General features: G+C 44.2%; 1 protein-coding gene across 3 annotated transcripts in view; it reads left to right on the top strand.

The window, feature by feature from the left end:
* Nucleotides 1-2138: 2138 nt before the first annotated feature.
* The window catches only part of SNTB1 (syntrophin beta 1), a 157846-nt gene continuing 133459 nt past the window's right edge, over nucleotides 2139-26525 (top strand). For 2 of the 3 annotated variants that reach the window (XR_006177031.2, XM_024108238.3), the window contains exon 1: nucleotides 2139-2897. Coding sequence is in view for 2 of the 3 variants with exons in the window: in XM_024108238.3 (XP_023964006.1) it covers nucleotides 2273-2897 (625 nt within the window). In the remaining variant the exon portion in view is untranslated. The remainder of the gene's footprint in view (nucleotides 2898-26525) is intronic. The other variant, XM_024108237.3, reaches the window with a different exon arrangement.

Raw genomic sequence — 26525 nt, 5'->3', positions numbered from 1 at the left:
GAGGCACGAGTCATCTATGAATGTTACCACTCAAAAAAGAGATGTTGGAGTCGTGGGTAGTTCTCTGAAAACATCTGCTCAATGTGCAGCAGCAGTTAAAAAGAGCAAACAGAATGTTAGGAACCAAGAATGTACATAATGCTGTGTAACAGGGCATCCTTGGTCCTGCTTCTGTCTCAGTCGACAGGCTACTCAGAGACCTTTGTGTGACAGAGTGCTAGGTATGAAAGCCTGAGTCAGCACTCGGTTCACTTGCCACTATATAAATCCAGGGTACGCCCACACCTTGAATACTAAGTGCAGCTCTGGTTGCCCCATTTCAAAAAAGATATATTAGAATTGGAAAACGTACAGAGAAGGGCAACAAAAATGATTAGGGGGATGGAACAGCTTCCATATGACGAGAGATTAAAAAGACTCGGACTGTTCAGTTTATAAAAGAAACAACTAAAGGGAGATATGATAGAGGACTATAAAATCATAAATGGTGTGGAGAAAGTGAATAAGGAAGTGTTATTTACTCCTTCTCATAATACAAGAACTGGGGTCACCCAATGAAATTAATAGGCAACAGGTTTAAAATAGACAAAAGGAAGTATTTCTTCACACAATGCACAGTCAACCTGTGGGACTCGTTGCCAAAAAGGCCAACTCAAAAAAGAATTAGAGAAGTTCATGGAGGATAGGTCCATTGATGGCTATTAGCCAGGATGGTCGGGATCATGGGTGGCAGGTGACCTGCTGGCTCGGGGAGACTACCCCCGCCCCTCCCTCCCACCAATGGGCCTACCCCTCCCATCCCCCTTCTCTCACGGGAGCCCAGAGCCCCGGTCCCCATGGCCGCCAGCCCCTGAGCGCTGGGTGGGCGGGCGACCCTCCATGTGCCAGGTGGGCAGGCGGGCCATAGATCCCCGAGCCTTGGGCATGTGGGCGACCCCCCCAGCCCCCAAGTGTCGAGCGGCACGTGGTTCCCAGCCCCAGCACCCCCAGGCTCCCCCGAGCACAGAGCAAGCAGCCCCAGCGCTGGCAGTCCGCCCTCCGAGCACTGCGTGGTGCAACCCCAGTGCCCGGGGCCCCCCAGCACTGGGCAGCCCCAGTGGCCCCAGCCACCCCAAGTCCCAGCTGCAGGCCAGCCACAGCCCCCTAGCCCTAGCCCCAGTTCCCGCTCCAGCCCCAACCCACTTCCCTGAAGAGGAGCAGCTAGCCTGTCTGGACTGGGGCCAAGAGGGAAAGGAAAGCAGGAGGGGGCCTTTAGGGCAGAGCCACACTTTGCTGTTTGGGGAGGCACAGCCTCCCACAGCCTACGATACGCGCCGCCCATGTCTGGGATGCAACCCCAGGTTCTGGGTGTCCCTAAACCTTTGCTGCTAGAAACTGGGACTGAATAACAGGGGATGGATCACTCAATAATTGCCCTGTTCTGCTAATTTCCTCTGAAGCATCTGGCAGCAGACAGGCTACTGGGCCAGATGGACCATTGGTCTGATCCAGTAGGGACGTTCTTATGTTCATGTTCTGTCCCAAAACCAGAACCACCCTTCTGAGTCTGTACCATTGTCGGGGCATTTGTGGTTAGTGACACTGGCTCAGCTGGAGTGGGAGTCCCTCCTTATCCAGACTATAAAGAGAAAGATAGGCAAAGTGGAGAGATCACGTAGGGGAAGGGAACTAGCCGCTGTCTTCCAAAATCAGGGGAGGAGAGTGGAGAGACTGCTCCCAGGAAGAAATGGGAGGTTAAAAGGCTAGGAGGAATGGGGTTGAGAGCGGATTTGGGTAGATTTCAGCCAGCGCTTGGTCTGGGGAGGGCCCGTCTACCGACGCATCTGTGCTTGCTGCTGGAAGTTGGGGGTGGAGAAGGATTAAGTGGTGCGCGGGGCAGGTGAGCTGCCCTCCAGGTGCCTCCTGCTGTGGACACTCCTGTGGGCTGGAGGTGGCCAGGGAGCCGCAGGAGCTGAGGGGTGCCTGCAGCAGGTGGGCTGCTGCTAGTGCCTTGCCGGGGCGCGCAGCGGGCTGGGAGCGGGACTGCCCTTGCCTCCCCTCCACGTGCCGCCCGCAGCAGGTGAGCGGAGGTGGCGCCTGGGATCAGGTGAGCGGCTGACAGGCTGCCGCCGGCCGGGGCGCTAGGCTAACCGCGGGCTTTGCTCCGCCCCCCGGCGCAGCGGCGGCGCTCGGGGCGCTCCCGGGGCGCAGCCCTGTCCTGTGCGCGGCGAGCGGGCGGGCTGGCTGTCGGTCGGGCTGTGCAATCACATGGTGCGCTAAGAATGCTCCAAAGATGGCGGTAGCGGTAGCGGCAGCGGCGGTCGGAGCCGGCGGCGGCGGCCGGGCGCAGCAGCGGAGCGGCTGGCTGGAAGTCCTGGTGCGGGACCGCTGGCACAAAGTCCTGGCCAACTTGGGCGAGGATGCCCTGGTGCTGAGCTGCGAGGAGCGCGCCGACGGCGCAGCCCACAACGGCGTCGGGGCCAGCGGCAACGGGGCGCCTTGCCGAGGGGCTGCCGCTGGCCGCGGGAGCCAGCCGGGCGCCGCGGGCAACCCCGGTGGGGCGGCTGAGCCCCCGGGCGGCGGCGGCAGCAGCCCCAAGCCGGGGGGTGGCCCCGGGGTGCGCACCGCCTTCACCGAGCTCCCCGAGCAAGTGCCCGACGCCATCTCCAACAAGAAGCGGTGCGTGAAGGTGCAGAAGCAGGAGCTGGGCGGGCTGGGCATCAGCATCAAGGGCGGCAAGGAGAACAAGATGCCCATCCTCATCAGCAAGATCTTCAAGGGGCTGGCGGCCGACCAGACCCAGGCCCTCTACGTGGGCGATGCCATCCTGGCCGTGAACGGGACGGACCTGCGGGACGCCACCCACGACGAGGCGGTGCAGGCGCTCAAGCGGGCGGGCAAGGAGGTGCTGCTGGAAGGTAAGGGGTTAAAATGGGCCCGACGGCTTCCCCCCCCCCCCCCCTTCCCCGTCCGCGCACGGGCAGGCCGGGGTCGCCCAGCGGGGCAGGCGGGGGGTAGGTAGGGGGGAAAGACACCGTGAAGCAGGTATGCCCCAGCCACTTTCCCTGCTCCCGTAAGAGACTCACGGATCAGGGTTTTGCTGGTGCCTATGGGACAGCAGTAGGTAAGGGGTGACAGACACTGCAAAGCTGGGCACTCTTGTTACCTGTTCTCTGGCGCGTTTATGGCGCGGCGGAGGGACATATCCGCAGCGGAGCGCTTAGATCACAAACTCTAGGGCTGTGCTAGTCTGTGTGACTGGAAAGTAAAGAGTTAATTTTTAAAAAAAGCAGCGCTAAGATCCCCAGGCGCACAGCGCAGGACTTTGCAACTCTATAAGGAAAGCAGATCGGATAGTACGTTAGCAGAGAGGTTCCAGCCTATGGCTAGGGAACGTTAGGAGTTAATTTGACTAAAGGAACTCCAGGAACCCCAGCTGCAAAGCTGCCGGCTTTGCAAGTTTCTCTGGGTGTATGTTTAAAAAAAAAAAAAAAAAAAAAGAGGAGGAGGAAAGCCTCGCCAGCCAGATCAGAACACAAACTACAGTACAGTGCAGACCTGAGCAGGGTATAAAGCGACTGCATGTCTCTGGCTACACAGCTGAGGGATTTGAAACTCTCTGTAACTGGGAAGAAAGAAGTGTGACAAAAGTCCATGAGCCACAGAGATCACACACGTTGACGTGGGTTAAGTGAAAATTATCTCCAGGATCCCCAGCCTGCGGCTTTGCAGCCCTTCTTTCTGCAAGGAGAAGTGGTTAGGAAAGCCTTCCTAAACAGCTGAGATAACACATGACAGGGTGAGGGGGGAGAAAAAAAAAAAGCAGACCTCATATCCAGTAGGCAGAGAGTTTGACTACTACTTTTGCTCTGCAAAAGAGGAGAGAAACAAGCTATGCCAACCTGTGTGACTTGAAAAGACTGAAATTTACCCTCCCCTTCCTAGTTCATAGCAAGGGGGAAAGGGATCAAATCTGATCGAAATTGGCAAATATCTCATTGAAACATTTGCAGGGGGGAAAAAACAGACATTGATTCCCAAGCAGCAGTGAGATGATCTTTTAGAAGCCACCTTAAAAACTGAATGCAAAAGAAGCGAGTCTCACTCTAAATGAGTTAGTTTTAGCACAGACTGTATTAAAGACCAAAAAAGAAGGCAAAGTGTTTGGGGAGGAGAGACAAAAACAAGAGAGAGGATAAGTGAAAGACCAGATAAAAAGTTCCATAGATCTCAAGACTTATTGTGAGAGGGGAGTTGAAAGCTATTTTTTTTAAAAAAAAAGCTTTTATAAGTGTCTTTTCCTTGAGGGTTAATTTAGATGCTAGACCTGAGAAAAGGTTCAGCAGAAAGAAACACGCCTAGTGCGTGTTAAAAAGAAAATGCCCTTGGTGTGTGTGTGTGTTTTGATAAAGTGCTTGTTTGTTTGTACATAAGTTCATTTAACCAGCGGTTCTTGACCTTAGAGTCATTAGCATTTGTGGAGTGAGGTGGTGAACCTGCTGCCATTTGCTCAGTCATTTGCAACCTGTCCTCCCTCTGGTTCTACTAAACAACAATACAATTTCTGATGTGTCACTGAAGAACCGTAACACCTCTTGGAATGGGGTGCATTTGAGGATCAGTTGTAAATAGCTGACTATAAGTTTATGGTATGGAAAGGGGATGAGAATCCTTGGTTTAAAACCTTATAGAGTCTGTGGGGTAAAAGACAAGGAAGAAAATTTCAGCTGACTCTGTGGCTGTGAAAGTGAGAAACTGATCAACTTTGCGTTTTATAACAACAGGACCTCAGCACCCAGAAGAAATTGGGTACTTGTTTGTCAGGGTGTTCTTATCTAATTGCCCCCTTTCTTCACCCAGCAGTGAAATAGTTCATGAAGGTCTACTAGGTCAGAGAGCAGAAAGGGAGAGGCTACTGTGGCCAAATTCCATCTTTGGTAAGAGGTTACCGACGTATGGACAGAATTTGACCTTTGGTGTTGTCTAATGATTAACATAGCAAATACTGTATAATTTTCATAACTCTTTTCTGCTATGCATACTACATAAAACTGGACATGCAGAAGCTATGTGACACTTATAATAGAGTCAGTGTTGTTCCCTATAGGAGCAAAGACCAGGCAGTTTGACCAGGGATTCAATCTGCTCCTGTCTATCTCCCTTTTTAAACCCTATTGCAGCTGCTGCCTTCGGCTCGTCCCTCCATTGAAATGAATGCTGATGCCTTATTTCTGCAATAGAGTAGTAGTGCTCATCACTCAATGGTGTGTTTTAATAGTCACCCCAACGGATGACTGATGCTGAAATATTTACATTGGGCCAGGTCCACTGGAGAAGCTGAAATCAGAATCTGCCATAGTGTCTCACAGATCCTGCTATTCAGTTGACAGGGACTCTATGAAGGACAGGCAGCTTAAAACAAGATAGCCAATTTGAGAGCCAGTTTCCCACTTTGCAGATCACTCTTCAGTGATGCCATTTAAAATAGTCCTTTTATGACTAAAGAAAGGAAAATCAAAGGTTCTTTAAACTTTGTTTTTTAAAGAGGCTGACACAGCTGGACTGATTGCCTATTGCAGTTGATGGGGGTTTTGCTGTTGCCTGCAGTGGGGACACGATTATGCCCTATATTATTTACTTGCAGTTCCCTAATACTAGCCTCCTAGAGCAGTGGTCTCCAAACTTTTTTGATCGCGCCCCCATCAGTAAAAATTTTTTGAGCACGCACCCCCTGCTGCACCGAAGCAAAAAAAAAAAAAAGCCACTCAGACTCCCACCTGATGAAGGGCAAAAAAAGCGCTCATCCTGCCGCACATCCCCTGGGGTGCATGCACCCCACTTTGGAGACCACTGTCCTAGAGAGCTCAGTATTAAAAACAGTGTGCTTTGCAGGAAAAAACACACTGGTGTGCAAGAGACAAACCTCCAGGAATTCTGCCCCATTAAAAACAATTGGCAGGGCAGAGGAACATTGCCAGCTGCTGTGCTAACAGATTAGTTCTTGTGTCATGATACGTTATTGTTGGGGAAATAATGGAATTTACTTATGCCTGCTGGGCAACAAAATCTGAAGGGGCGAGTTCAGTGCAATGGAGTTCAAAGGGCCTGATCCTGAAAGATGCTGACTCTTTCTGTTCCCAATTTGAAGTGGGTGAGGCTTGAAGGCTCACAGCAGTGAGGCCCTCATTTTATATGGTGTCCTCTAAGGAAACAGTATGCAAAAATGCTTGACCAGCTAAATGATGTATTTACAAAATGGGAGTCAAATTGTGGTGCATTCCACATGCCAGCACAGAGGATTAAGGTGATGGAAGGCACCCTCTTATCCCGTGCTTGCCACCTGCATTGCGGGTACTAATGTGAGAGAGAGAGAGATGCGTATATGGGGTGCGCTCCTGCTTCCCCTCCTGCATGGCTGGCCGTGGGGAATGGGGGTGCATGCAATAGGAATGAACCTTAGCTGTAACCCCTTCTCCCCAACTGCATCAGCCAACTTATCGGAGCTGGTGCAAGGGCAGCAAAACGATGCGCTGCACCTTGCTCAGGGCTTGTGGCACACCCTCAATCTCTAACCCATCTAACATGAAAGCAAGGCAAGACCAATTTAGAGTGTATGTTTAGAGAAAGATGTTTGTGTAACTTGCTGTCAGCGTGTGCTGTGTCCCCCTCAGTGCCCGATCCCCAGAGGAGGAGTCTGTTACAAAAATTTGAAAATAGAAAGTAATTGAGGCAGAGAGGATGCTGTTTCGGGAGTGTTAGGTGGAAGGTGCTCACACCCAGTGGTTTTAAAGAAGCTTGGAAAAAGGCAGGGGAGCTCTCCCTGACTAGCCAAGGAAGGGGGAGAACTGTAGGAAATGCTGCCAGGGCGAAGAGGGACAGTTCCCCTGTGATCTTCCCTGAGGAAGGGGAGATGTGCTTCCTTCTGAGCCCCCTTACTTTATTCCCTGCTTAGACCTACAACAGGATGTACATGTGATGGGGGAAAGGGGCAGGCTGGTGAGCAGAGGGAGTGGGGATAGCACTGGAGCTGAGGTTGGATTGTCATCCTTAAATTCGTGTTTATGCACTTAGATGCTCTTTAGATGGGAAACTAGAATATCTCTTTATAAAATGTGAACTGTTTACCTATGGGCTTGGAATGCTGCCCAAATTATAGTAATAGCTACTGCTTAAAAAGTGTGTGTGTATAATTTATATTTTCCCTCCAGTTTTGTTAAATTTGGCCCCCTTACAGTAGACACCACAGAAAACCTAGTGATCTCTGAGATTGCGCAATGAGAGGTACTTACATTCAAGTAGATAGATACCTTGTTTTTTGAATCACAAGAGTATTAAAAAGCATCTAAGAATGATCGCTAAATCATGGCACTTTCTGTAAGTACTAACGGGCCAAACAGATTGTATTGTACAGATTTCCTTTCTATGTTCCTACAATAAAGTTAAAAAACAAAACATAATCTGTGCTGGTTTCAGGCAGGATTGCCTCTGCCTGCTAATTCTTTGGACTGGGGTAGAGGAAAATTACCTAACCAATGTATGTGTTTACGTCAGAGGGATTTGGATACACCTCTGAACCATATCACTTTCTAACATGCTAATATGGAGATAGACATGATGGAGGTGGGCAAGCAGCAAAGCATTAAACGCACAATGGATCTTCGCAGGGGTTTTAAATGTTTGTATGTATTTCACTCAGCATTTTTTGTGTTTCTCAATTAGACTAGAATAATAGTCATATAGGAGCAATTTTCTGCTCATTAGAGTGAATGGAAGCATATTGTTGCTCTGTACTATTATATGGTGTAATATTTCCCCAGTGGAATTTATATACAGTATTTCTAGGAGTTGAAAATACTGGCATCATGCACATTTAAAGTGTGAACTAAAGCAACGTGTGAAAAACAACTAGTATAATAAATTTCCCTTTTCTTAATCTTCTCTTGAAAAAGCAAAAGAATTCACCCTTATAAAACAGAAGTCTACTTCACATAAAGCAAAATGGCCAAAGAGTACTTGTTGACTACTGAAAAACTGGTCTCACTTACCTATGTTGTCATGTGTTTCCTACAGCAATGACCTGGCAACAAGTTACTTTTAGGGGATCGCAAAAGACATTACTTGTCAAACAATGCCCATCTCCTGCAAAAATGTGAAAATAGTGAGAGAGAGAGAGCACAAAATATGTCCTTGCTGACCTATATATTACATTATAGCCACTAATGAAATCTATGTATGCTTTGGCCCCGGGAATGTAGAGCTAAAATTGAGATTGCCAGTCACATGTATTGTTCCTCACTTATAAAGTTACTCCTTATACCTACAGCAAATATATAAAATAGTCTAATCACTTCCTTTATGCCAGCAAATATCTAATTGAACAAATGCTCCTGTTATCATCTAGAAGCTGGATCGTGCTTAATGGGTTTCCTAGATATCTTTTAAACACCTTTATTTGAATATCAAATCACAAGGTGAAGAAGAAAGTTACATAATCTTAGTCTCAGTTACACCAGTTCCAAGAACTGTGCAATAATCTGACTCCTGATAATTATGTTTGACTGAAAATTATGGTAAAGGTTTTGAAGCTTAGTTTTGAATTGAGAGGGAACACTTTAATCTAATCAACGGATGATCTATAAAGGCTAATATAGTCTGTAGGCAGTCTGTATTCCCTTGCCAAGATAGGACTCAGTAGCTCTTCCCATTAAATCTGGTGAAAGTTCTCCTTTTCAATTGCTATAAAGAAAACAAGAATACCATGGGCTAAATCTTATAGGTTTACTAGGACCAGCTCATGTAAGTGGAACATGATTTGGCCCAGTAACACACTTTGTCACTTAAACTTCCTGAAATGAATTTAGTCTCGCATTCAAGTTAAAGAATACCTGGAAAGGAAACCACAACTCTTGGCAGTAGTTCCATAATGAAAGACTGAACTGTAAAAATGAATTCTTAGCTACTTTGTTTGGTGTACATTTTAAAAGAAATAGATAATTCCTCTAAGATAAATAATATCAAATTAAAAGGCTAAGGATTTGCTGCCGTTATTGAAATAGAATTGTATCTTAATTTTGCCATTTTTTTTTCAATAACCATTCTAAACATATAGGAAGATGGTTTTAATACTGTTAATTATGTAATAAACTAGCTAATATAGACCACTGCCCTCTTCTGGATTGACTCAGAACTGCTCAGCTGTATGTCATTGGTCCTATAACAGGTAATGGATATTCTCCTTTAGCTCAAATAGGGGACTGAATTTGGAACAAAAGGATCTAAGTTCTGTTGCCATGAAGTTCTCAGTGGCCATGTTTTTCAGCACAGTAATAACAGTGAAGATTCACAAGTAGATTTGCTGTTCATAGCTATTTAAGGCCAGAATGGGCATTATGATCACCTAAGCTGACCTCTTTCATAACACAAGGCATAGATTTTCTCTTTAGCTCAATAGCCTGTGGCTGAACTAGAACATATCTTTTAGGAAGGCATTTAGTCTTGATTTCAAGGCTCCTATGTGCTGGAGAACTCACCACCTCCATCGGTAATCTATTCCAATGATCAGTTAACCTCACTGTGAAAAATTTCCAGTTTGAATTTTTTTCTGATTTCAACTTCTAGCCATTGGATCTTTTTATGTCTTTATCTGTTTGATTATGTAGCCATGGATTTGTTATAAGTATTACAACTATGTCAGTACAAAGGGAAATTGGTTGAAATGGTAAATAAAGAGTCGTAAAATACCGTCATGAACAAAATATGCTAGGGACAAGCCTGCCTGGCTGTTTCAAAGGAAACCTGTGCCTTTCTCATCTGAAAGAATTCTTTGAGCATGTCAGTAAAATAGTAATGTGACACAGAGGCCCCTTGGTGGCTCACAACTCTGTGCAGCAGCTCCTGTCAGGTCTGACAAACTCACTACACCCAACGCATTGCTGTCATAGTATTTATCTATAAAGAATGTTGTGTGAGGTATCAATGAAAGCTGGCGACACAATGGGCATTAGTATTGTGAAATTTATGTATTAACACTATATGAGGCATTATAGATACTAGTATGATGCTTTAAAGTCTGTAACCAAACAAAGGGGAAACTGGGGTTTCTTCCAGACAGGAGGAAAGGTAGTTATCTTCCTGTCTCTATTGTAAATTAAGCATTGTGGAATCAGCAGAAAGGAAGACCTATTTGCATATTGTCAATAGGAAAAACAGGTTGATGGGGGAGATGAGAACTCAGCATGGCGCCAACACACTGGAAAACAAGCAACAGAGGAGAAGAGTCTTATCTGTGGGTGCACTTCGAAAGGTTACATTTCAAAGATTTACAGCACTATAAGAGGGAGGAAAAAGAACACCTTTGTTAATCCATTTTGCTGAGGAACACCCTTGGCAGCGGGGGTTGATTCTGAAGAAATGGGTCCTGGATAGACTAAACACCAGCAAGCAGAAAGATATTGAAGGTGAGAAACTAGGGCTGTAACCTGTTAAGCTTTAGTCTCTGGAAAGCGTGATATACTTTTGGTTTATTTATAACCGTTTCTGTTTCCATTATTCTTACTCAACCCTCACTAGAATCTGTGAATCTTTGCTCTTTGTTAATAGACTTATATTTGTTTTCACCATAGATTACAGTGCTGTGTGACGGGATGAATCACTTGATGATTACCTGTTCTGTTCATTCCCTCTGGGGCACCTGGCACTGGCCGCTATCGGAGGACAGGATGCTGGGCTGGATGGACCTTTGGTCTGGCCCAGTGTGGCCATTCTTACGTTATAAAGGACTTGATCCTGTGGAGTAACCTTCCAGCTGTGTGTACGCTGTCTCTTTGGGGACTGCTTACCTGCTAATTAGTGTGAATGTTGAGTGACGGGCTGGACACTACAGGGAGATGCTTCTGGGGAGTTCGGGGACTGGGGTACACAAAGTATTAACTTGCAAGGCAAAATAAAGGATCTTGAGACGTTTGCTGTAGGGGCAGGGAACTGATACACAGTTTAGCACCAACATGTCTCTCGTGCTGAGCCGGGAGGTAACATGGTGGTCTATGGCTCTGGATGCCCTGAGAAAGTGTCACAAGTAGATAAAGAAGATTTAGTAGATGTAATTTATTTGGACATTTTAAAAAACTTTTCACCAGAGGGTATTAAGAAAACTCTGTAGTCATGGAGGGAGAGAGAAGGTGTTGTCATGGATTGGAAACGGGCTAAAAGAGACACAACAAAGAGTGAGGGATCAATAGTCAGTTCTCAGCAATGCCTCAAAGTACTGTACTGAGTGGGGAAGTGGTCTACAGTTCTGTCCTAGGGCCGGTATCTAATCTATTTACCAGAGAGCAGGAAATGGGATGAACAGTGAGTATGAAAAAATTCCAGAGACACTATTATTCGGGGCTAGAGAGGCTTGCGAGTAACTCAGAAGGAACATGCAGCCAGGTCATGTCAGCTGCAAGAACCTGTTGGCAGGATTAATGGCTGCTTCCCTTTGCATAGCTCCTCCCTGCCCCTCACCCAGCATTTGGGGCTGTGGATCACGCTGTGTGTTGGGTCCTGAGTCATACACCTACTGCTCCCCATCCACTTCACAGTCTTGTGTAGATGCCCTCTGCAGAACACCGTTCGCTGGCAACTCAGAGTGCCTCTGCATGGGTCTTTGTGGCTTGGCCTCCGTGACTAGCAGAAAGGTGATATTTCCCTTGCATTTTGTGCCTTGTGTGCCTGTGAAGAGGGGGAGTTTACTGAAATGAGGGTGTCCAGCATCTTACAGGCTCATGGAGCATAGCAACACAATGTAATAAATTGTGACACAAAGTAACGGATCCAACAGCACCTGCAGGGGGAATTGAAGTAATCAGAATGCAGTTGACCAACTTCAACTCAGTAATTACTCAGGTTTAAATCTGGCCAAAACAGCAGTGTTAGCAAGCTTGCCTACAGGGAGGTATAACTTTTTTCATTTCAACATTAATGCATATCACCTATAATGCAGTGCATCAAATGGAACAACTAAACTACCAGAAATATCGGCATAAAAATACCAAGGATGGCATGAACTCATCAGTCATCTGGGATTGTCTATATGAGTAACTATATGTATTTTATGAGGTGTGTTTTGCTATGGAGTTTTAGCTGTGAAGTCTATTCTCCCTTATCTCATAGAATACAATTAAGCATATACTTTGTGAACAGGTATCTCAGGTTTGCTTTACACACAGAGTTCGGATTGATGTACTGTTTGCTACATTGCTGTATTCTTTTTAATGTTAATGACATCAAAAAGCATAATTTTTGGCTAACTGTCTGGCAAGCTAGATTTATTAGCTGCTGCTGTACATTTTCATTTTGGTCTGTTTAATTATTATGTCTACAATTCCAAGTACTGAAAGGGTTAAGCATTCTCTAAATCTGTACTTAGGGCACTGTAACCGTATGTCATCTGAAGTAATATATCTGTATTGTAGCACTTGAGTAAGATGTAGTTCTTAATTGTAAGGAAATGAGCCAGAACAGTAGACGGGAGAGACTGTCTCTGATTTGAAATGATTAACATACAGTGCACTCCTGATTAAAATGGTATGTAGCCTTTTGCTGAACTACTGGAGGTAACTATATTGGCAGAACTAATAAAGCCAGATCCAAAATAGGGCTTTGAATATATTTTTTATTTCCTCAAGGTTTAGGGACATTTTATGTGTTGTTTTTATTAAAGTTAACCACACTAAATATACTTTCAGCTAAAGTCAGAGCCTACTCCTGGAAACTCTAATACACATGAGTAACTTTTGTTCTTGTTAGTAGGTTTTGTTCACATCAAAGGCCCCATCTAGTGTAAGTAAAGTTGCTTATTGAATAAATATCTGTAAGATTGGGTCCTAGGAGAGCAGTATTTCTTCCCTTCCACCTGCCCCTTGTTGTTTTAATTCTCCATTTTAAAGCATATTCAGTGTTTGAACATCAGAATATAAAACCTTCAGGAAAAAAAGGAAAGTGTCCAAATTTTCTGCTGGTGTAAAAGGGTTCTGTTGACTTCAATGGAGTTTTGATTGTTTACACCAGTAAAAAAATTGACCCTACAGTTTGTGGGTCTTACTCACGACTCATGAGGCGGATATTTCAGTCAGACCTATGTCTCTTTTAAGAGTAATGTGGCCATTTAAATAAGTTTATTGCGCTATCATTGTTAGTGTGTTCAATGGTACAAAAGCAATTTTCACTTTATATCATTAATGAATATTGATCAGTAAGTGAGAGAGATATTTGATGAGGTTTGGTTAATTAAAATAACCAAAATTGTTTTATCTACGAACTGACATTGGGTTTGATTCTGCAAGGTTCTGAAGTTGAGGGGTCAAATTCATTGCTGGTGCAATTGTTTCTTCTTTTCATTGGAGTAACAGTAAAGTGAATTTGGTATTCAAGGTATTCAGGAGGGATTTAGCATAACCCACCCTAACCATGTGGTACTTTGCCTTCCTAGTGGCTAGGCCATATAGAGAAATTTAAGTTTGCTACTGCCTCTCAGTGATTGGTTTTAGCGTGAGTAATAGGGGCTCATGTTTTACATCCAGAGAGAGGTCCCAGGTTTAGTCACTGCAAATAGTCCCCCTCCCCAGCCTGGGTGGTGTCTATCTTCTTCCCCTGGAGTCAATAGCAAAAGTCTCATTGACTTCAGTGGGAGGAAATAAAAAATGTATTCAAAGCCCTATTTTGGATCTGGCTTTATTAGTTCTGCCAATATAGTTACTTCCAGTAGTTCAGCAAGCTGTAAAGAATATAGCTTTACAGAGCAAAAGTCTCATTGACTTCTGTGGGAGCAGGATTGAGGCCTTAAAGGGAATAACAAGTAGGTAATGGAAAATGCTGTTGCAGACTTGATTCCTCATAGTGGGCTACATCCTGTTTGCTTTATTCATGCAAAACTCCCATTGGCTTGAAACTCCGGGGGGCGGGATTTAACAACTGGACTTAATGAATATTTTGCATGAATAAGATGAGCAAGCTTTGTCTTCAACACTGCTGCTGCTTGAGCTAATTGAGTTTTATTCCCTCAGCCCCCCCCCCTAATTTGAGGGAGGTTGTGTATACAAATTTTTAACTTGCTGTATCTTTCCAAAGAACATTTTACCCTCTCTAAATGTCCACTCTCATACCAGCTAATCTGGTATGTGCGACATCTATCCATGATGCATAGTGGTGGTGGTGGTGGGGTCCTCCTGAGAACCAGTAGCAGAAGAACACATTCCTGGAGGATATATATAATAGGCAAAGTAAAGCTTATTTCTGTGGTGAATGTGGTGAACCTTATTTCGGTGTTGTGGGCAGTGCTGGCCCATTTTTCCCTCCCACCCCAGCAGAGTAGTGACTTCTGTGCATTCTGCCACTAGAGGCCTCGTCCAGGGTCTACAGCAGCAGAATTCAGCTGACTTTAACTCTGAAAAGAAACGCGTCTTCCTGAGTAGAATTAGAAAGGGTATAGACTGAAAACCAGAATGAACTGGTTAATTGTATACTCCTCATGAAGCATCCAGATGTGATAACTTTCACAAACTGCAGTAAAGTTCATGTAGCACATTTCCAAACAGTAGAGTCTGGATATTGCCCAAGTAAATGGCCTGACAAAATGTTAACACAACTCCAGTTCTTTAAACAACTGAAGTAGTCTTGAGCATGCCGTCAGGAGAGAGAGCAAAACAAGATAAAGCCTTCTTAAAGCTTTAAGCAAAACTTCTGCTGGTATTGCAGAGGCTGCTGCTAATCCATTGTTTCTGCCATGCAGTCCCTAGCCACTGCAGGGACACTTCCTCATCTTGGCTAGAGAAGAGCCTGCATTGCAAGTCCAGTTTCCTGTGTTAGAAACTGAATGGCAAGAACTGAAGGTCACCAAGAACTTCAGTCTTCTAGCTCTAGAGAGAGGTATACAGTCAAAAAAGCTTTGGAAAAATACAGGATCCTCATTTGGTAAAAATAATTGCTTTCACTAGCATGTTAAAAACTGTTCACAATCCGTTCACAAATAGCTGTTTGGGTAAATAAATTGTGCCCATATGTTTCATGAGAGCAGGCCATAAAGGAAACATATAAGGAACAAATTATTGGTGTTTCCACTTCACATACAATAAAATCAACCTTCAAAGACCCCATTAAGGAAAGGCTATAAATACAGATCCTAAACAGATCATTTACAAAATATTCCTAAAACTCAAAAATGGTCTCAAGCCAGTTACATTTCCCTTTTACCACCTGTTATACTTGTTGTTTAAAAAAGGTGTAGAATGGACTGTCAAAATAGCAGAATTAATCCATAAAGCCTAGATGAAATAAATATGGGGCCTGAACCCATATGGTAATCCTTATCCCAACAAAACATAGCAAACTCCTGCTGAGATTTGCTTGTGTGAGGAACACTGGATCAGGGCCATTGTAGGTTAATTGAAATATCTGGTTTTGCCATTTAAAACCTACAAGATCATATTTTCATGAGAATATAGCTTTACATACTAATAGGACTTGTCAGATACCCCATATTTTTCTAGTAAAGAGGTTTCTGGAAAAAATAAATACTACTTTGCAATTTTTTGACTGGGAAAAATTCCAGGTTTTCCATGGGATTTTTTATTTCATTTTGATTTGAAATGACATTTCTAAAAAAAATTTTTTAAAGTGGATTAGTTTCAAAATGTCAATTCAAAATGAAAAATTTTATTTTGAATTTTCTGATCAGAAAATCAAAACAAATTCTTTATCAACATTTCCACAGGGAAAATGCCAATTAAGTGACATTTTCAAATGGGAAAACTATTTGGCTGGAAAACATTGGACATCTCTACACAGTAGTTCTGAAATATCAAGTATCATAATTCTGTAGTTCATTATATACCCAAGCATCTGTATTTTTATAACTTTCCAACAAAGCTTTTGGACATGTTATCCCTCTTAACTGGTTTCTATTCTGTTCCCTATTACATATACCTTCATGCATTTCATGGTGCTGGGGTGTGGTATTGGGGTTGTATTGCCATGAGCTGAGATGCATTACTAATGAGCAGTGACGCTGTGAGTGACATACTACGAAATGTGAGTTTTCATAAAATCTTTATACTATGCCACAGTGTATCCCTCATGTGTTGCCTGTCTTACAGAAAACTGTTTTACAAAGCTATGATAAAATTTTAATTTTTTTAATTGGTATTTTTCAGATACTCCTACGTGTAAGGTGGTAAGTTTCCTTAGTACCAGGATATTCACAGTAAAGACCTGAAGAAAGAGAGACATTTTAAATAAATTTCTGAAGCCTCTAAAAATTGCCAAGTACCTTTTCTATGCACAACTTTTTAACTACTCCTTGTTACAGCTGGAACTTCAGTTCTGCTGCACCTGGAGTCATAACACCTTTAACGTTTGCTTTATTAAAAACTTACATGTAGAGGTATCTATTCTAGCTAATTAGGGAGAAGGATTCACAAAGTCATAGAAGATGAGCTTCTTGTGGAGGGACTTGAGGTAATAGTACTTCATTTCCCCCCCACTTCCCCTGTTCATCAATGCACAAATTTAGTAGGGTGAAAAACCCTATATGTGTGTGTGTGTGTGTGTGTGTGTGTTAAGTGGAGTTTACAGAGGTGAAGGAAGATTTGATGTGCTTATATCCTGACTGTATTAGTCTATTGTTTATGTGGCCCTGATTCTGTGATTAACTGTATGAGGGTAAACCCCACTCTCTGATGGAGCTTGACTGACTTCCTCAGGGCTCTGTATGAGCACAGGGATCTACTTGCACAAAGCTTATTGCAGGATTGTGTCCTATGGGAGCAAGCTGCCTTCCAGTTTCTGTATCCTCTGGTAGTAAAGCTATTCTGCCTCCTATTGAAGAGAGTTTCTGCTTTACAGAATTTTTTTAAACAAGAAAATAGATAATAGAATAGATATGACACCAGTTCAGCCTCTGAGCTCATTTCTGTGCTGGTCATTGATAGGTCTTTAAACACCAATTATTTTTTTACCTAAAGTTCAGTGTTAACCAAAGAGAGTGAATTATTCAGACCATCAGTTATGGGTTGGATGCTGGATCCGTGACAGGCACCACAGAGTCAGGGCTATGGCCCCAACTTTTGGAACGGTCTCTAAGAGGGACTCCTACAGTGTACTAGACCCTTTAGGGGTTTCACTGTTCCTCCAGGCTCAGCCACACGGCTTCACCGCCTCCTTAGACTGGACTTCTGGGCCTGCAGCGCTGCTGCTGCTTCAAACTGTGAAGCTCCATTCAGCAAGTCCAGCTGAGACAGACCCCTGATGGAGATTTGTATCCTTTTTAGAGATCAATGCACCTCTCCAAGCATTTGCAGTGACACTCACACTGTGTTGTCAAAACAGTAGGGTTTATTAGTCATCTGGAACACAGCAAAAGAAGTCTTTAGGTTAGCATAGAGGAATGAAGCTTAAAGCGTAGTCCACTGTGGTTTGCTCAGAGCCCAGCCAAGCTGCAGTGAACCCCCCTAGTTGAAGCTCCATCTCTCTCCCTCCATCTGACCTTCTTTGTCAGACTCCCAGGTGTGCCTGCCTGCTTCCTGCAGCCCACACTCAACCCCCATCTCTCCAGTTCTTTGCCCCACCCCTCCCGTCTCAGGAACAATCTATGGTCATAGTTTGCTGTGTGTCAATGACCAGGCAGTTGGATCTGTCATTATATTCTCTTGATATGGGACAGGGAGGCGAGGCACCATCCACAACTATCTCTTAGCTTGCCCCAATGGTCCTTTTCCATCCACTTGGTCAGAGGTTCTCAACCTGTTTCTTTCTGAGGCACCCCACAACATGCTATAAAAACTCCAGGGCCCAGCAGGGGAAGGGGTGATGCGGAGCTCTGGGCCGGGGTGTGGGGATTCAGGCATAGGTGTAGTTTGATTTCTGTTGTGGGTGGACGGGCCAGCAGGGCTCAAGCCAGCTCCGCACTGTGGGGTCTGGGGAGGAGGGAGCACCCTCTGACTCACCTCAACAGGCCACCAGCCAGTCTGGGTTGTGGGGGTTGGAGGGAAAGGGCGTCAACCAAATGTTATAACTCAACGTTGCGGGGGCTCAGCTCAAAAAGTTTGAAAACAGCTCAGGGGGCAGGGAGAAGGGTAGGTAAAGGCTGTGTGCTGGCGGGGGGTAGCTCAGTGCAGGGAGGGCGGTAGCTAGGGGCTGTATGCTGGCAGAGGGGTAGCTCAGGGTGCAGAGAGAGGAGTAGCTAGAGGCTGTGTGTGGGCATAGTCATGGCTAGCAGATATTCATGCTCTCTATATAGCAGTAGATACACTCGATACCCATGTGCTCTCCCTGGGATACAATTAGGAAAAATTGTGGACAGTTCTGCAAGAAAAATTCTGGTTTTCCGATCAGCCCAATTGTAGTGTCTTTTGGAGGGTTGTAGTTCAAGATGTAGTTCTGTGATTACTGGCCAGACAGAATACACACCATTCTAGAATAGGGTGACCAGACAGCAAATGTGAAAAATCGGGATGGCGGGGGGGGGGGGGGTAATAGGAGCCTATATAAGACCCAAAAATCGGGACTGTCCCTATAAAATCGGGACATCTAGTCACCCTATTCTAGAAGCCCCTTCACTGTGGAGATTGCATTTGACTCATCTCTGGTTTCCAGTGAACTGCAAACTTGCTGCTACGTGACTGTCACAAACATAAGTCAGTCTGCCTTTCTGTGCATTGATTATAATATTAGGTAATGTTAAAAACAGCCAGATGCTTCTCAGGCTGATTATCAAAATAGTCTTATACAGGAAACTGCATTTACAGCTAAATAAACAATTTGCATGAGTGAAGTGTTAAACTTGATGATTTCCTCTTGTTAAATGCTTTGTACACCTTCCTGGAACTGCACAGACATTCACTGGGGTTGAGTGGTATCCTAAGACAGGAGAGCTCTCATCGGTTGGTGATGTCCTTTTGGCTAAATGCCAGAGTTGACATGCTTCTTCATCTTGTTTCTTTTAGAGTTGCAATGCTGCCACCTACAATTAAAGAGGGATTTAACCATAAAGTAGAGAATCACGATATGTTAAAATGAAACATATATATTATCACTGTTTATCATAAACCCCTGTACTGCTAGTACAGCTGAAGGCTGTTTCTTTGTCTAGGCCCTGGTCTTGTAAAACACTTAGGCTTGGTCTACACTACCCCCCTAATTCGAACTAAGGTACGCAACTTCAGCTACGTGAATAACGTAGCTGAAGTCGAAGTACCTTAGTTCGAACTTACCTTGGTCCACACTGGGCAGGCAGGCTCCCCCGTCGACTCCGTGGTACTCCTCTCGCCGAGCTGGAGTACCGCAGTCGACGGCAAGCACTTCCGGGTTCGACTTATCGCGTCCAGACTAGACGCAATAAGTCGAACCCAGAACTTCGATTTCCAGCCGTCGAACTAGCTGGTAAGTGTAGCCAAGGCCTTACACACTTGAGTAACTTTACACACCCCGAGTAGATTCTCTTATTTCAGTGGAATTTATTAAGTGTGTAGAGTTACTCATATGGGGAAATGTTTGCGGGAGCAGGCCCAGATTTTGTTTTTCCTCTGTGTCCACAAGAGTTCACTCAACTGTCTAAAATGTCTCACTTTTGGAGAAACTGATGGTGAATAATACTCTCACAAGCCGAAGGTGAGAACAAACAGTGTTAAGCGTTTTCATTAACATTCCTGTTCCCTTCTTCCCCTTCCCATCCAAACATACCAAAAACAAACAAGCAAATAAAAGGTAATATGTGCCAGTGGAAAAGTAACATCAGAAAACAAAATGTAGAAACTTAAATATTGTTTCAAAACCAGAGCAGTATGTGCAGAATGTACGAATTTAAACTCAGATCCTACAAACTTATGCATATGAGTTTCCCCACAGTATCCGATTGGATTACTTATGTTTGATGAAGGGAGTTTAATGGTTAAAAATCTCTTACATTGTTTCAGTTATTTAGAAAAATGTGAGATCAACTATATTTTAACTCTGTCAGTATAAAATTTGTGATCCAGAGCTGCCCAGAAGAACAATACCCAGGTCTGAAACAAAATGGCTTTGTTTGTACAGCACACAAACAGCATTATGCTATTGGCCTTCTTTCATGGGAAATGGGAAAAATGGATTCTAAACCAAAGCAGTAACATGTTTGTGGTTTGTCCATCATAAAATGGGATACAAGTGTATTTTTCCTCAGTCAGCTTAAAAATGCTCCTGAGTGAACTATCCCACCAAGTAATTAATCTGAGTAAATGTATATTAGCCAAAGTTTAACGTAAGCCATAAAATACCAGTTGTGTCACAAGACTGTACAGGGCACTTTAATTACTAAGATTTTGTTCTCTGATTAGAGACTCAGAATTGGTTCCCTGAATTTGGTTGCTGTTTTATGGAAGACTGGGTTTATAGAGCAGCACTGTGTTGCCTTGCAAAGCTGCTTTTGAAAAAGCAAAATTAGAAAAGGTTCAGAGAAGGGCAACTAAAATGATTAGGGGGTTGGAACCAGGGCCGGCACCAGTGGAGGAAGCACATACCTGGGGCGGCACATGCTAAGGGGCAGCATTCCGTCCATTCTTGGGGCGGCACAGTCTGAGTTTCTCCTCCCCCCCCCCCCCCGCCCGGTTTTGCTTGGGGTGGCAAAAATGGTAGAGCTGGCCCTGTTTAGAACGGGTCCCATATGAGGAGAGATTAAAGAGGCTAGGACTTTTCAGCTTGAAGAGAGGAGACTAAGGGGGGATATGATAGAGATATATAAAATCATGAGTGGTGTGGAGAAAGTGAATAAGGAAAAGTTATTTACTTGTTCCATAATATAAGAACCAAGGGACCACCAAATGAAATTAATGGGCAGCAGGTTTAAAAATAAAAGGAAGTTCTTCACACAGCGCACAGTCAACCTGTGGAACTCCTTGCCTGAGGAGGTTGAGAAGGCTAGCACTATAACAGGGTTTAAAAGAGAACCTCCATGAATTTATCTAGTTAAGTCCATTAATGGCTATTAGCCAGGATGGGTAAGGAATGGTGTCCCTAGCCTCTGTTTCTCAGAGGCTGGAGATGGATTGCAGGAGAGAGATCATTTGATCAATACCTGTTAGGTTCACTCCCTCTGGGACACCTGGCATTGGTCACTGTCGGTAAACAGGATACTGGGCTGGATGGACCTTTGGTCTGACCTAGTATGGCCATTCTTATGTTCTTATGTTTGTTTGTTCCGGTCTTTTTCCTTGGACAGTTTTGCTCTTTTGCAATGATTTGGTGGAAAGACCTCCTTAATGAATCCCCAGCTATTGGGGAGGGGATGCAGGAAGGTACACACCAGTGCTTCCATATGACAGGCAAAGGGGTAATTCAACCTCCCTCATATACTGAAAGTAAACAAAGAAATCTGAGTTGTTTGGTCCCTGTTTTGCACCTAATTCTGAAAATGAGTAGCTGGACTTTGAACTCCGGCCTGATTCTTGTTCCACACAAGATACTATTGAGTTATGTCAATGTAAGAGAAGAGAATCAGGCAGATTGTGTTAGTTGTTGGATGTTCTGAAAGAGAAATAAATTTAGAAGCAACACAAGAGAAGAATATGGAGCAGAGAACGTAGCTCAGAAGTAGAAAGCCCAGTCATCCTCCCACTGAATTCAATGTCAAATCTGCTATTGATGTCAATAGGAGCAGGATTGGACCTATTTTTTTATAGTGCTTTGAAAATGTAAAGTGCTCAGTATTTTTATTCATATTATTCAGGGGTGCCCAGATTTGGCCCCATTAAGAGCCACATAAACCACTTGTCAGGAACCCAAGAGTGGCACATAATTTGAATAAAATGACACAGATTGCAGCCACTCATATCTTTAATGATAGGGAGTTGAGGCCTTTAATGATAGGGAGTTGCCAGGTTCTCTGGCAACATTTCATCTGTGCATCACACTCTGGCCACCTCTGAATTACAGCATATCTCAGCTGCACTTGGGAGAAGCAGGAGGAAACCGCCTACAACTTGCTGATACTGAGAAACATTCTTCAGTGCCTTTGCATCAGGTGGAATTCCTGGAATCCTCCCCTAGCGCTTTATATCTTTAGGATTTTAGTTGGCATGTAGCAAATTGGGGACAGTAAGCAAGTTTAAGCAGTCTGCAATAAAGTGTGGAATGTTTGCACTGGGGACAATGCTTTTATTGCTCTGTGTACTAAGGGGGTACCACCGTCTGACTAAATGTTTCTTGATTATTCCATGGACCTTCCATCCTAAGAAAACAGCACATGGACGATAGAGTAATCAGAGTTGGTGCACACGTGCACACTTATAGCAGGATCTAGCCTCAAGGGCTTTTTTTTTTTTAATTGCATCAGTTAGATGTGAGGGGAACCTAACAGTTGTTGCCCAGTAAAATAGAGAGCATTATCAAGTGTCTACTGACACTAATTAGAAAGCTAATGCTTAAGAGGCTTTGTGCTAGAGCCAAAGCCCATTATTTTCACTCCCCCCCCCCCCCTCCAATTCAGGGGTTTGTTCCAAAGACTACCTTCTTCCACTGGCCTGTCATTGTAGACTGAGCTAGACTCCAGTAAACCAAGTTAAGTGAAGTTATGTGATTCATAGCCTTTAAATTTTGTTAGCTTTGCAACAAATCTCAATTGTGATATTTTTGATATTCGTGCTTTTGAGGGAGAGGTGGTGGAAGAAAGCACTCAAGATCTTTTGGTATTCAGGGTGTGGATGACATTCCGAGCATTCACAGTGTGGCATGGCTGTGTCCTGTTACTGGGTCTCCAGCATACATCCCATGTGCTGTAAGAATTTTATAGCTGTTTTCATGTATAGCAGCTTATTTGGTTTTCTGATAGTTTGTTCAATGATGGAGTCTTACAAGGAGGAAAAATGGCCAGCAAATAATTTCCCCACGCCAAAGATTGCAGGGAAGCGCCAGGCTTTTTAGCTTGAGGAGTTTCCACTGTTCATAGTTAATCGGTTGAAGTCAATCAATGGGACTCCTCATAGGTCCATGCAAGTGTATCTTGTAGCCGGATTGTCCACTAAAAGAGAGTGTGGTATCATTTCTTAATGATCAAATATTCCATTTTGTCAGAGACACCAAAAATTCAACCAAAGAAAGTATAAAATTTGATCTAATAAGAACAGGCATACAGCTTTTTAACAGAACCATTACTAGGATATCTGCATTTTATTGAAAGAGAGGCTAACTCCCTCCCTTTTGTTTTATACATTTAGGTGTTCATTTCTTTGAAAGTTTCCTCTCACTTTTACAGTATTGCCAACCTCAAATGTTCAAACATCATTAGATTCTCTTCCTCTCCCCCTTCCAACCCAAAGAAAAACCCATGATTTTTTTAAAACAAAAATTGTGAGTTCTTTTTATTGCCTTCTGGTTTTTGAGCCTTGAGGGTTCATGCTTTCAAGCTGTTTTCTGCAACCGCGAGGGCTAGAAACTTTTTTTTAATGAAAACTGAAATTCTCACAAAATCACATGACCTCAGGAGCTGGGGTTTAAAGAAAAACACCAAATATTGTAAGGCTCATGATAAAATTGGGAGAGATGGCAATACTTAGCTTAGCGTAAACGAATATTAAAATAACTATTTATGCTGTGTCACAGGATGCGACTGCCCTGGAGTGCCCCTCTACTGGCTAAGTGTGGCATTCCAGGCACTCTCTGCCTCATTTTCCCCTCTCAGGAACCCAATAACTCCATTTCAGGTCCTCCTGACTCAACAGTATCCTCCTTGGGGCTGGTTTATTATAAAATCTTGTCCAAAATAGTCCATAACAAAAATCTCAGATAAACAAAAGATTCTTCTGGTTTTCTGGGTTTCTCTAAAGGCCTGCCCTCTGGGCCTTGTTTCCAGTGTCCTCTCTGTCACTCTGTCTCTGCTTACAAGAGCCCAAGCCTCCTCCTGGAGCTGGGTAATTCAGGTAATTATTATCCTTCTCTTTAAATCAGCAGGAGCCCCAGCTCTCCTCCGGGAGCAGGGTTGTAATTTAGCTTGCTGTACGGCCTTAGCAAGCTACTACCTCAGTTGGGCCCACTTAATCCTCAGGCTCAGAGGGTTTGGCAACCTGCTTCTGCTCCTGTCTACTCTCCTCTGAGGGAGGAACCAGAATTTATGCTTGTTCCCCTTCTCAGCTCATTCCTGATTGGTTGGGGGAGAGGAGAGCCTGACCCCGCCCCCTCGGCAAGGCAGCGCCTGGGCCTTTAAAGAAGCAGTAACAGAACTTTCTCCCACACACCACTCATTCCTGGGGCCACTTCCTTTCTATCCATATCCCCCTTAGGTCTTTAAGAGTTTGAAAGGTCCGATGTAAAGCCCATGCCATGGTGAGAAGCCTGAATTTCTACTGTGCATTGTCAGCTGTCAGTTAAAGGATGCTCCTCACCTGTAATCTGATTCAGTGCACACGTAACCCAGCTTTCATATAACTGTGTGTTACTGCATAAAACCGTAACATACATTTTTCATACAATTCTTCAGAAAGTGCCCAGCCTGGACTAGGGTGACCAGACAGCAAATGTGAAAAATTGGGATGGGGGTGGGGGGTAATAGGAATCTATATAAGAAAAAGACCCAAAAATCGGGACTGACCCTATCAAGTCGGGACATCTGGTCACCCTAGCCTGGACATAACATAGGTTTATTGTGATAACAGGAAAGATGGGTTTTGTGGTTAACGTGCATGACCGGGGAGTCAGGAAATCCGAGTGTCTATTCCCAACTCGGTTACTACAGACATCCTGCTGTGCCTCAGTTTCCCCATAAGTAAAGTGAGGATACTAGCAACTATCTCTTTGGGGTGTTGAGGCTTGATTTACTAGGGCTGGATTGGCACCTAGCTGTGTGACGTAGGCCCGTATTTGTGCTGCTCCAGGAGCCCAGCAGAGACTGACTTGAGATCTAAGGCTTGTCTACACTTGAAAGTTAATATAGATTAAGATAGGGTGTGAATTTAAAGCACACTAGGTGTTCCAGAATAACCCCATGTATGGACACTCTTTTATTCCGGATTGAGTGTATTCACTTAGGGTGCATCTACACTACAGCAGGGAGTCGATTTAAGATACGCAAATTCAGCTACGTGAATAGCGTAGCTGAATTCGACGTATTGCAGCCGACTTACCCCGTTGTGAGGACGGCGGCAAAATCGACTTCTGCCGCTTTTTGTCGGCGGCGCTTACTACCACCTCCGCTGGTGGAGTTAGAGCGCCGATTCGGGGATCGATTGTCGCGTCCCGACGGGACGGGATAAATCGATCCCCGAGAGGTCGATTTCTACCCGCCGATTCAGGCGGGTAGTATAGACCAGACCTTATGGAGATAATCAGGAATAACTCCATGTATAGACAAGACCTCAATTACAGTTTGGTCCCTGCTCCAAAGCAGGGGAAGTGATCTGAGCCAGTTCTTTTTCTGGCACACCTCACTTCCCCCTCTTCACCTTGGTTTCATGTTGGGGGAGGACAAGGGAGGGTTGTTGTGCCCACCTGCACAAGAGGGTGAGTATGCTTTACACACACACACAATGTCTCTCTCTTGCTCTCTCTCTCTCTCTTAGCCAGTGCAGGGGAACAAGGAGGTGCCTAATACCCCATTACTTTCCTGTGCAAGAATGTTATGTGGCTCATGATTGGGTCCTTAATGTTTGCTAAGCGCTTAGAGATCATCAGAAAGCAGATGCTGTGTAAGCGTAGAATACGTTATCTGACTAACAAGTACTCATCAGAGCTTCTCCCTTCAGTTTGTAAGAGTGTTCTAGTAAGACCACAAACTTGATTTCAATGGGGCAACAGGATGCTGTACTTAGTTTTATTTTATTCCAGCAGTTGATTTTTCCCCCCTCTGTTGCTTTTGCATGCTGTTAAGATATTTGAAGCTTTAAGTCTCAGTCAAGTATAAGCATGATGCCATACCCAGAATCTTGATATCTGGTATTGGCAAATGGCTAGATAATGCATGTTACGACTATACAAACTATTGGAATATAATAAAAAGTAGTCCAAATGCTCCTTTATTTAGTTGTGTTTTATTGCTGTGACATTGTCAGGAAACAGTTGAAGAACCCTTGTGTGTCCTTCCTAGAACTTTCCAGAATGCATCTTGGGCCCCGATCCTACAGAAGACTCGTGGGCATAAGGGTTGTCCTGCATGAGCCCCTTTTCAGTGTTGGGATCTTAGAATGGAATTTGTTTTCTTCACGGTCTTTAGTTAAGACACGTCAGACAAATACAAACAGTCCAATAAGCAGGCGAGTCTACAGAAAGCTACAAATCCATCAGGTCCTGGGCTACAGGCTACCTTCTAAATGTCCCTGAAGAGTGTTAGGCCTAGTGCCAGCTGGAAAGCACATTGTGCTGGCATTCTGAAAACCCTTCAAGAGCATTGGACACAGTGCCAGCATTCATGCACTCTACTTAAGCTTATCTTAACTCTTGTTATAGTCAAATCCCCATATTTTTCCATGGCTTTTGTCTGATGAGGTTACGGAAAGGATGAAGTATCCCCTTTCTAATTAGACTGTTCTGTTGTGGGATGGATGCCACAA

The sequence above is a fragment of the Chrysemys picta genome, chromosome 2 (genome assembly GCF_011386835.1).
Source record: "Chrysemys picta bellii isolate R12L10 chromosome 2, ASM1138683v2, whole genome shotgun sequence".
NCBI classification, from domain to species: Eukaryota; Metazoa; Chordata; order Testudines; family Emydidae; genus Chrysemys; species Chrysemys picta.
This window is presented reverse-complemented; position numbering and strand designations above follow the sequence as displayed.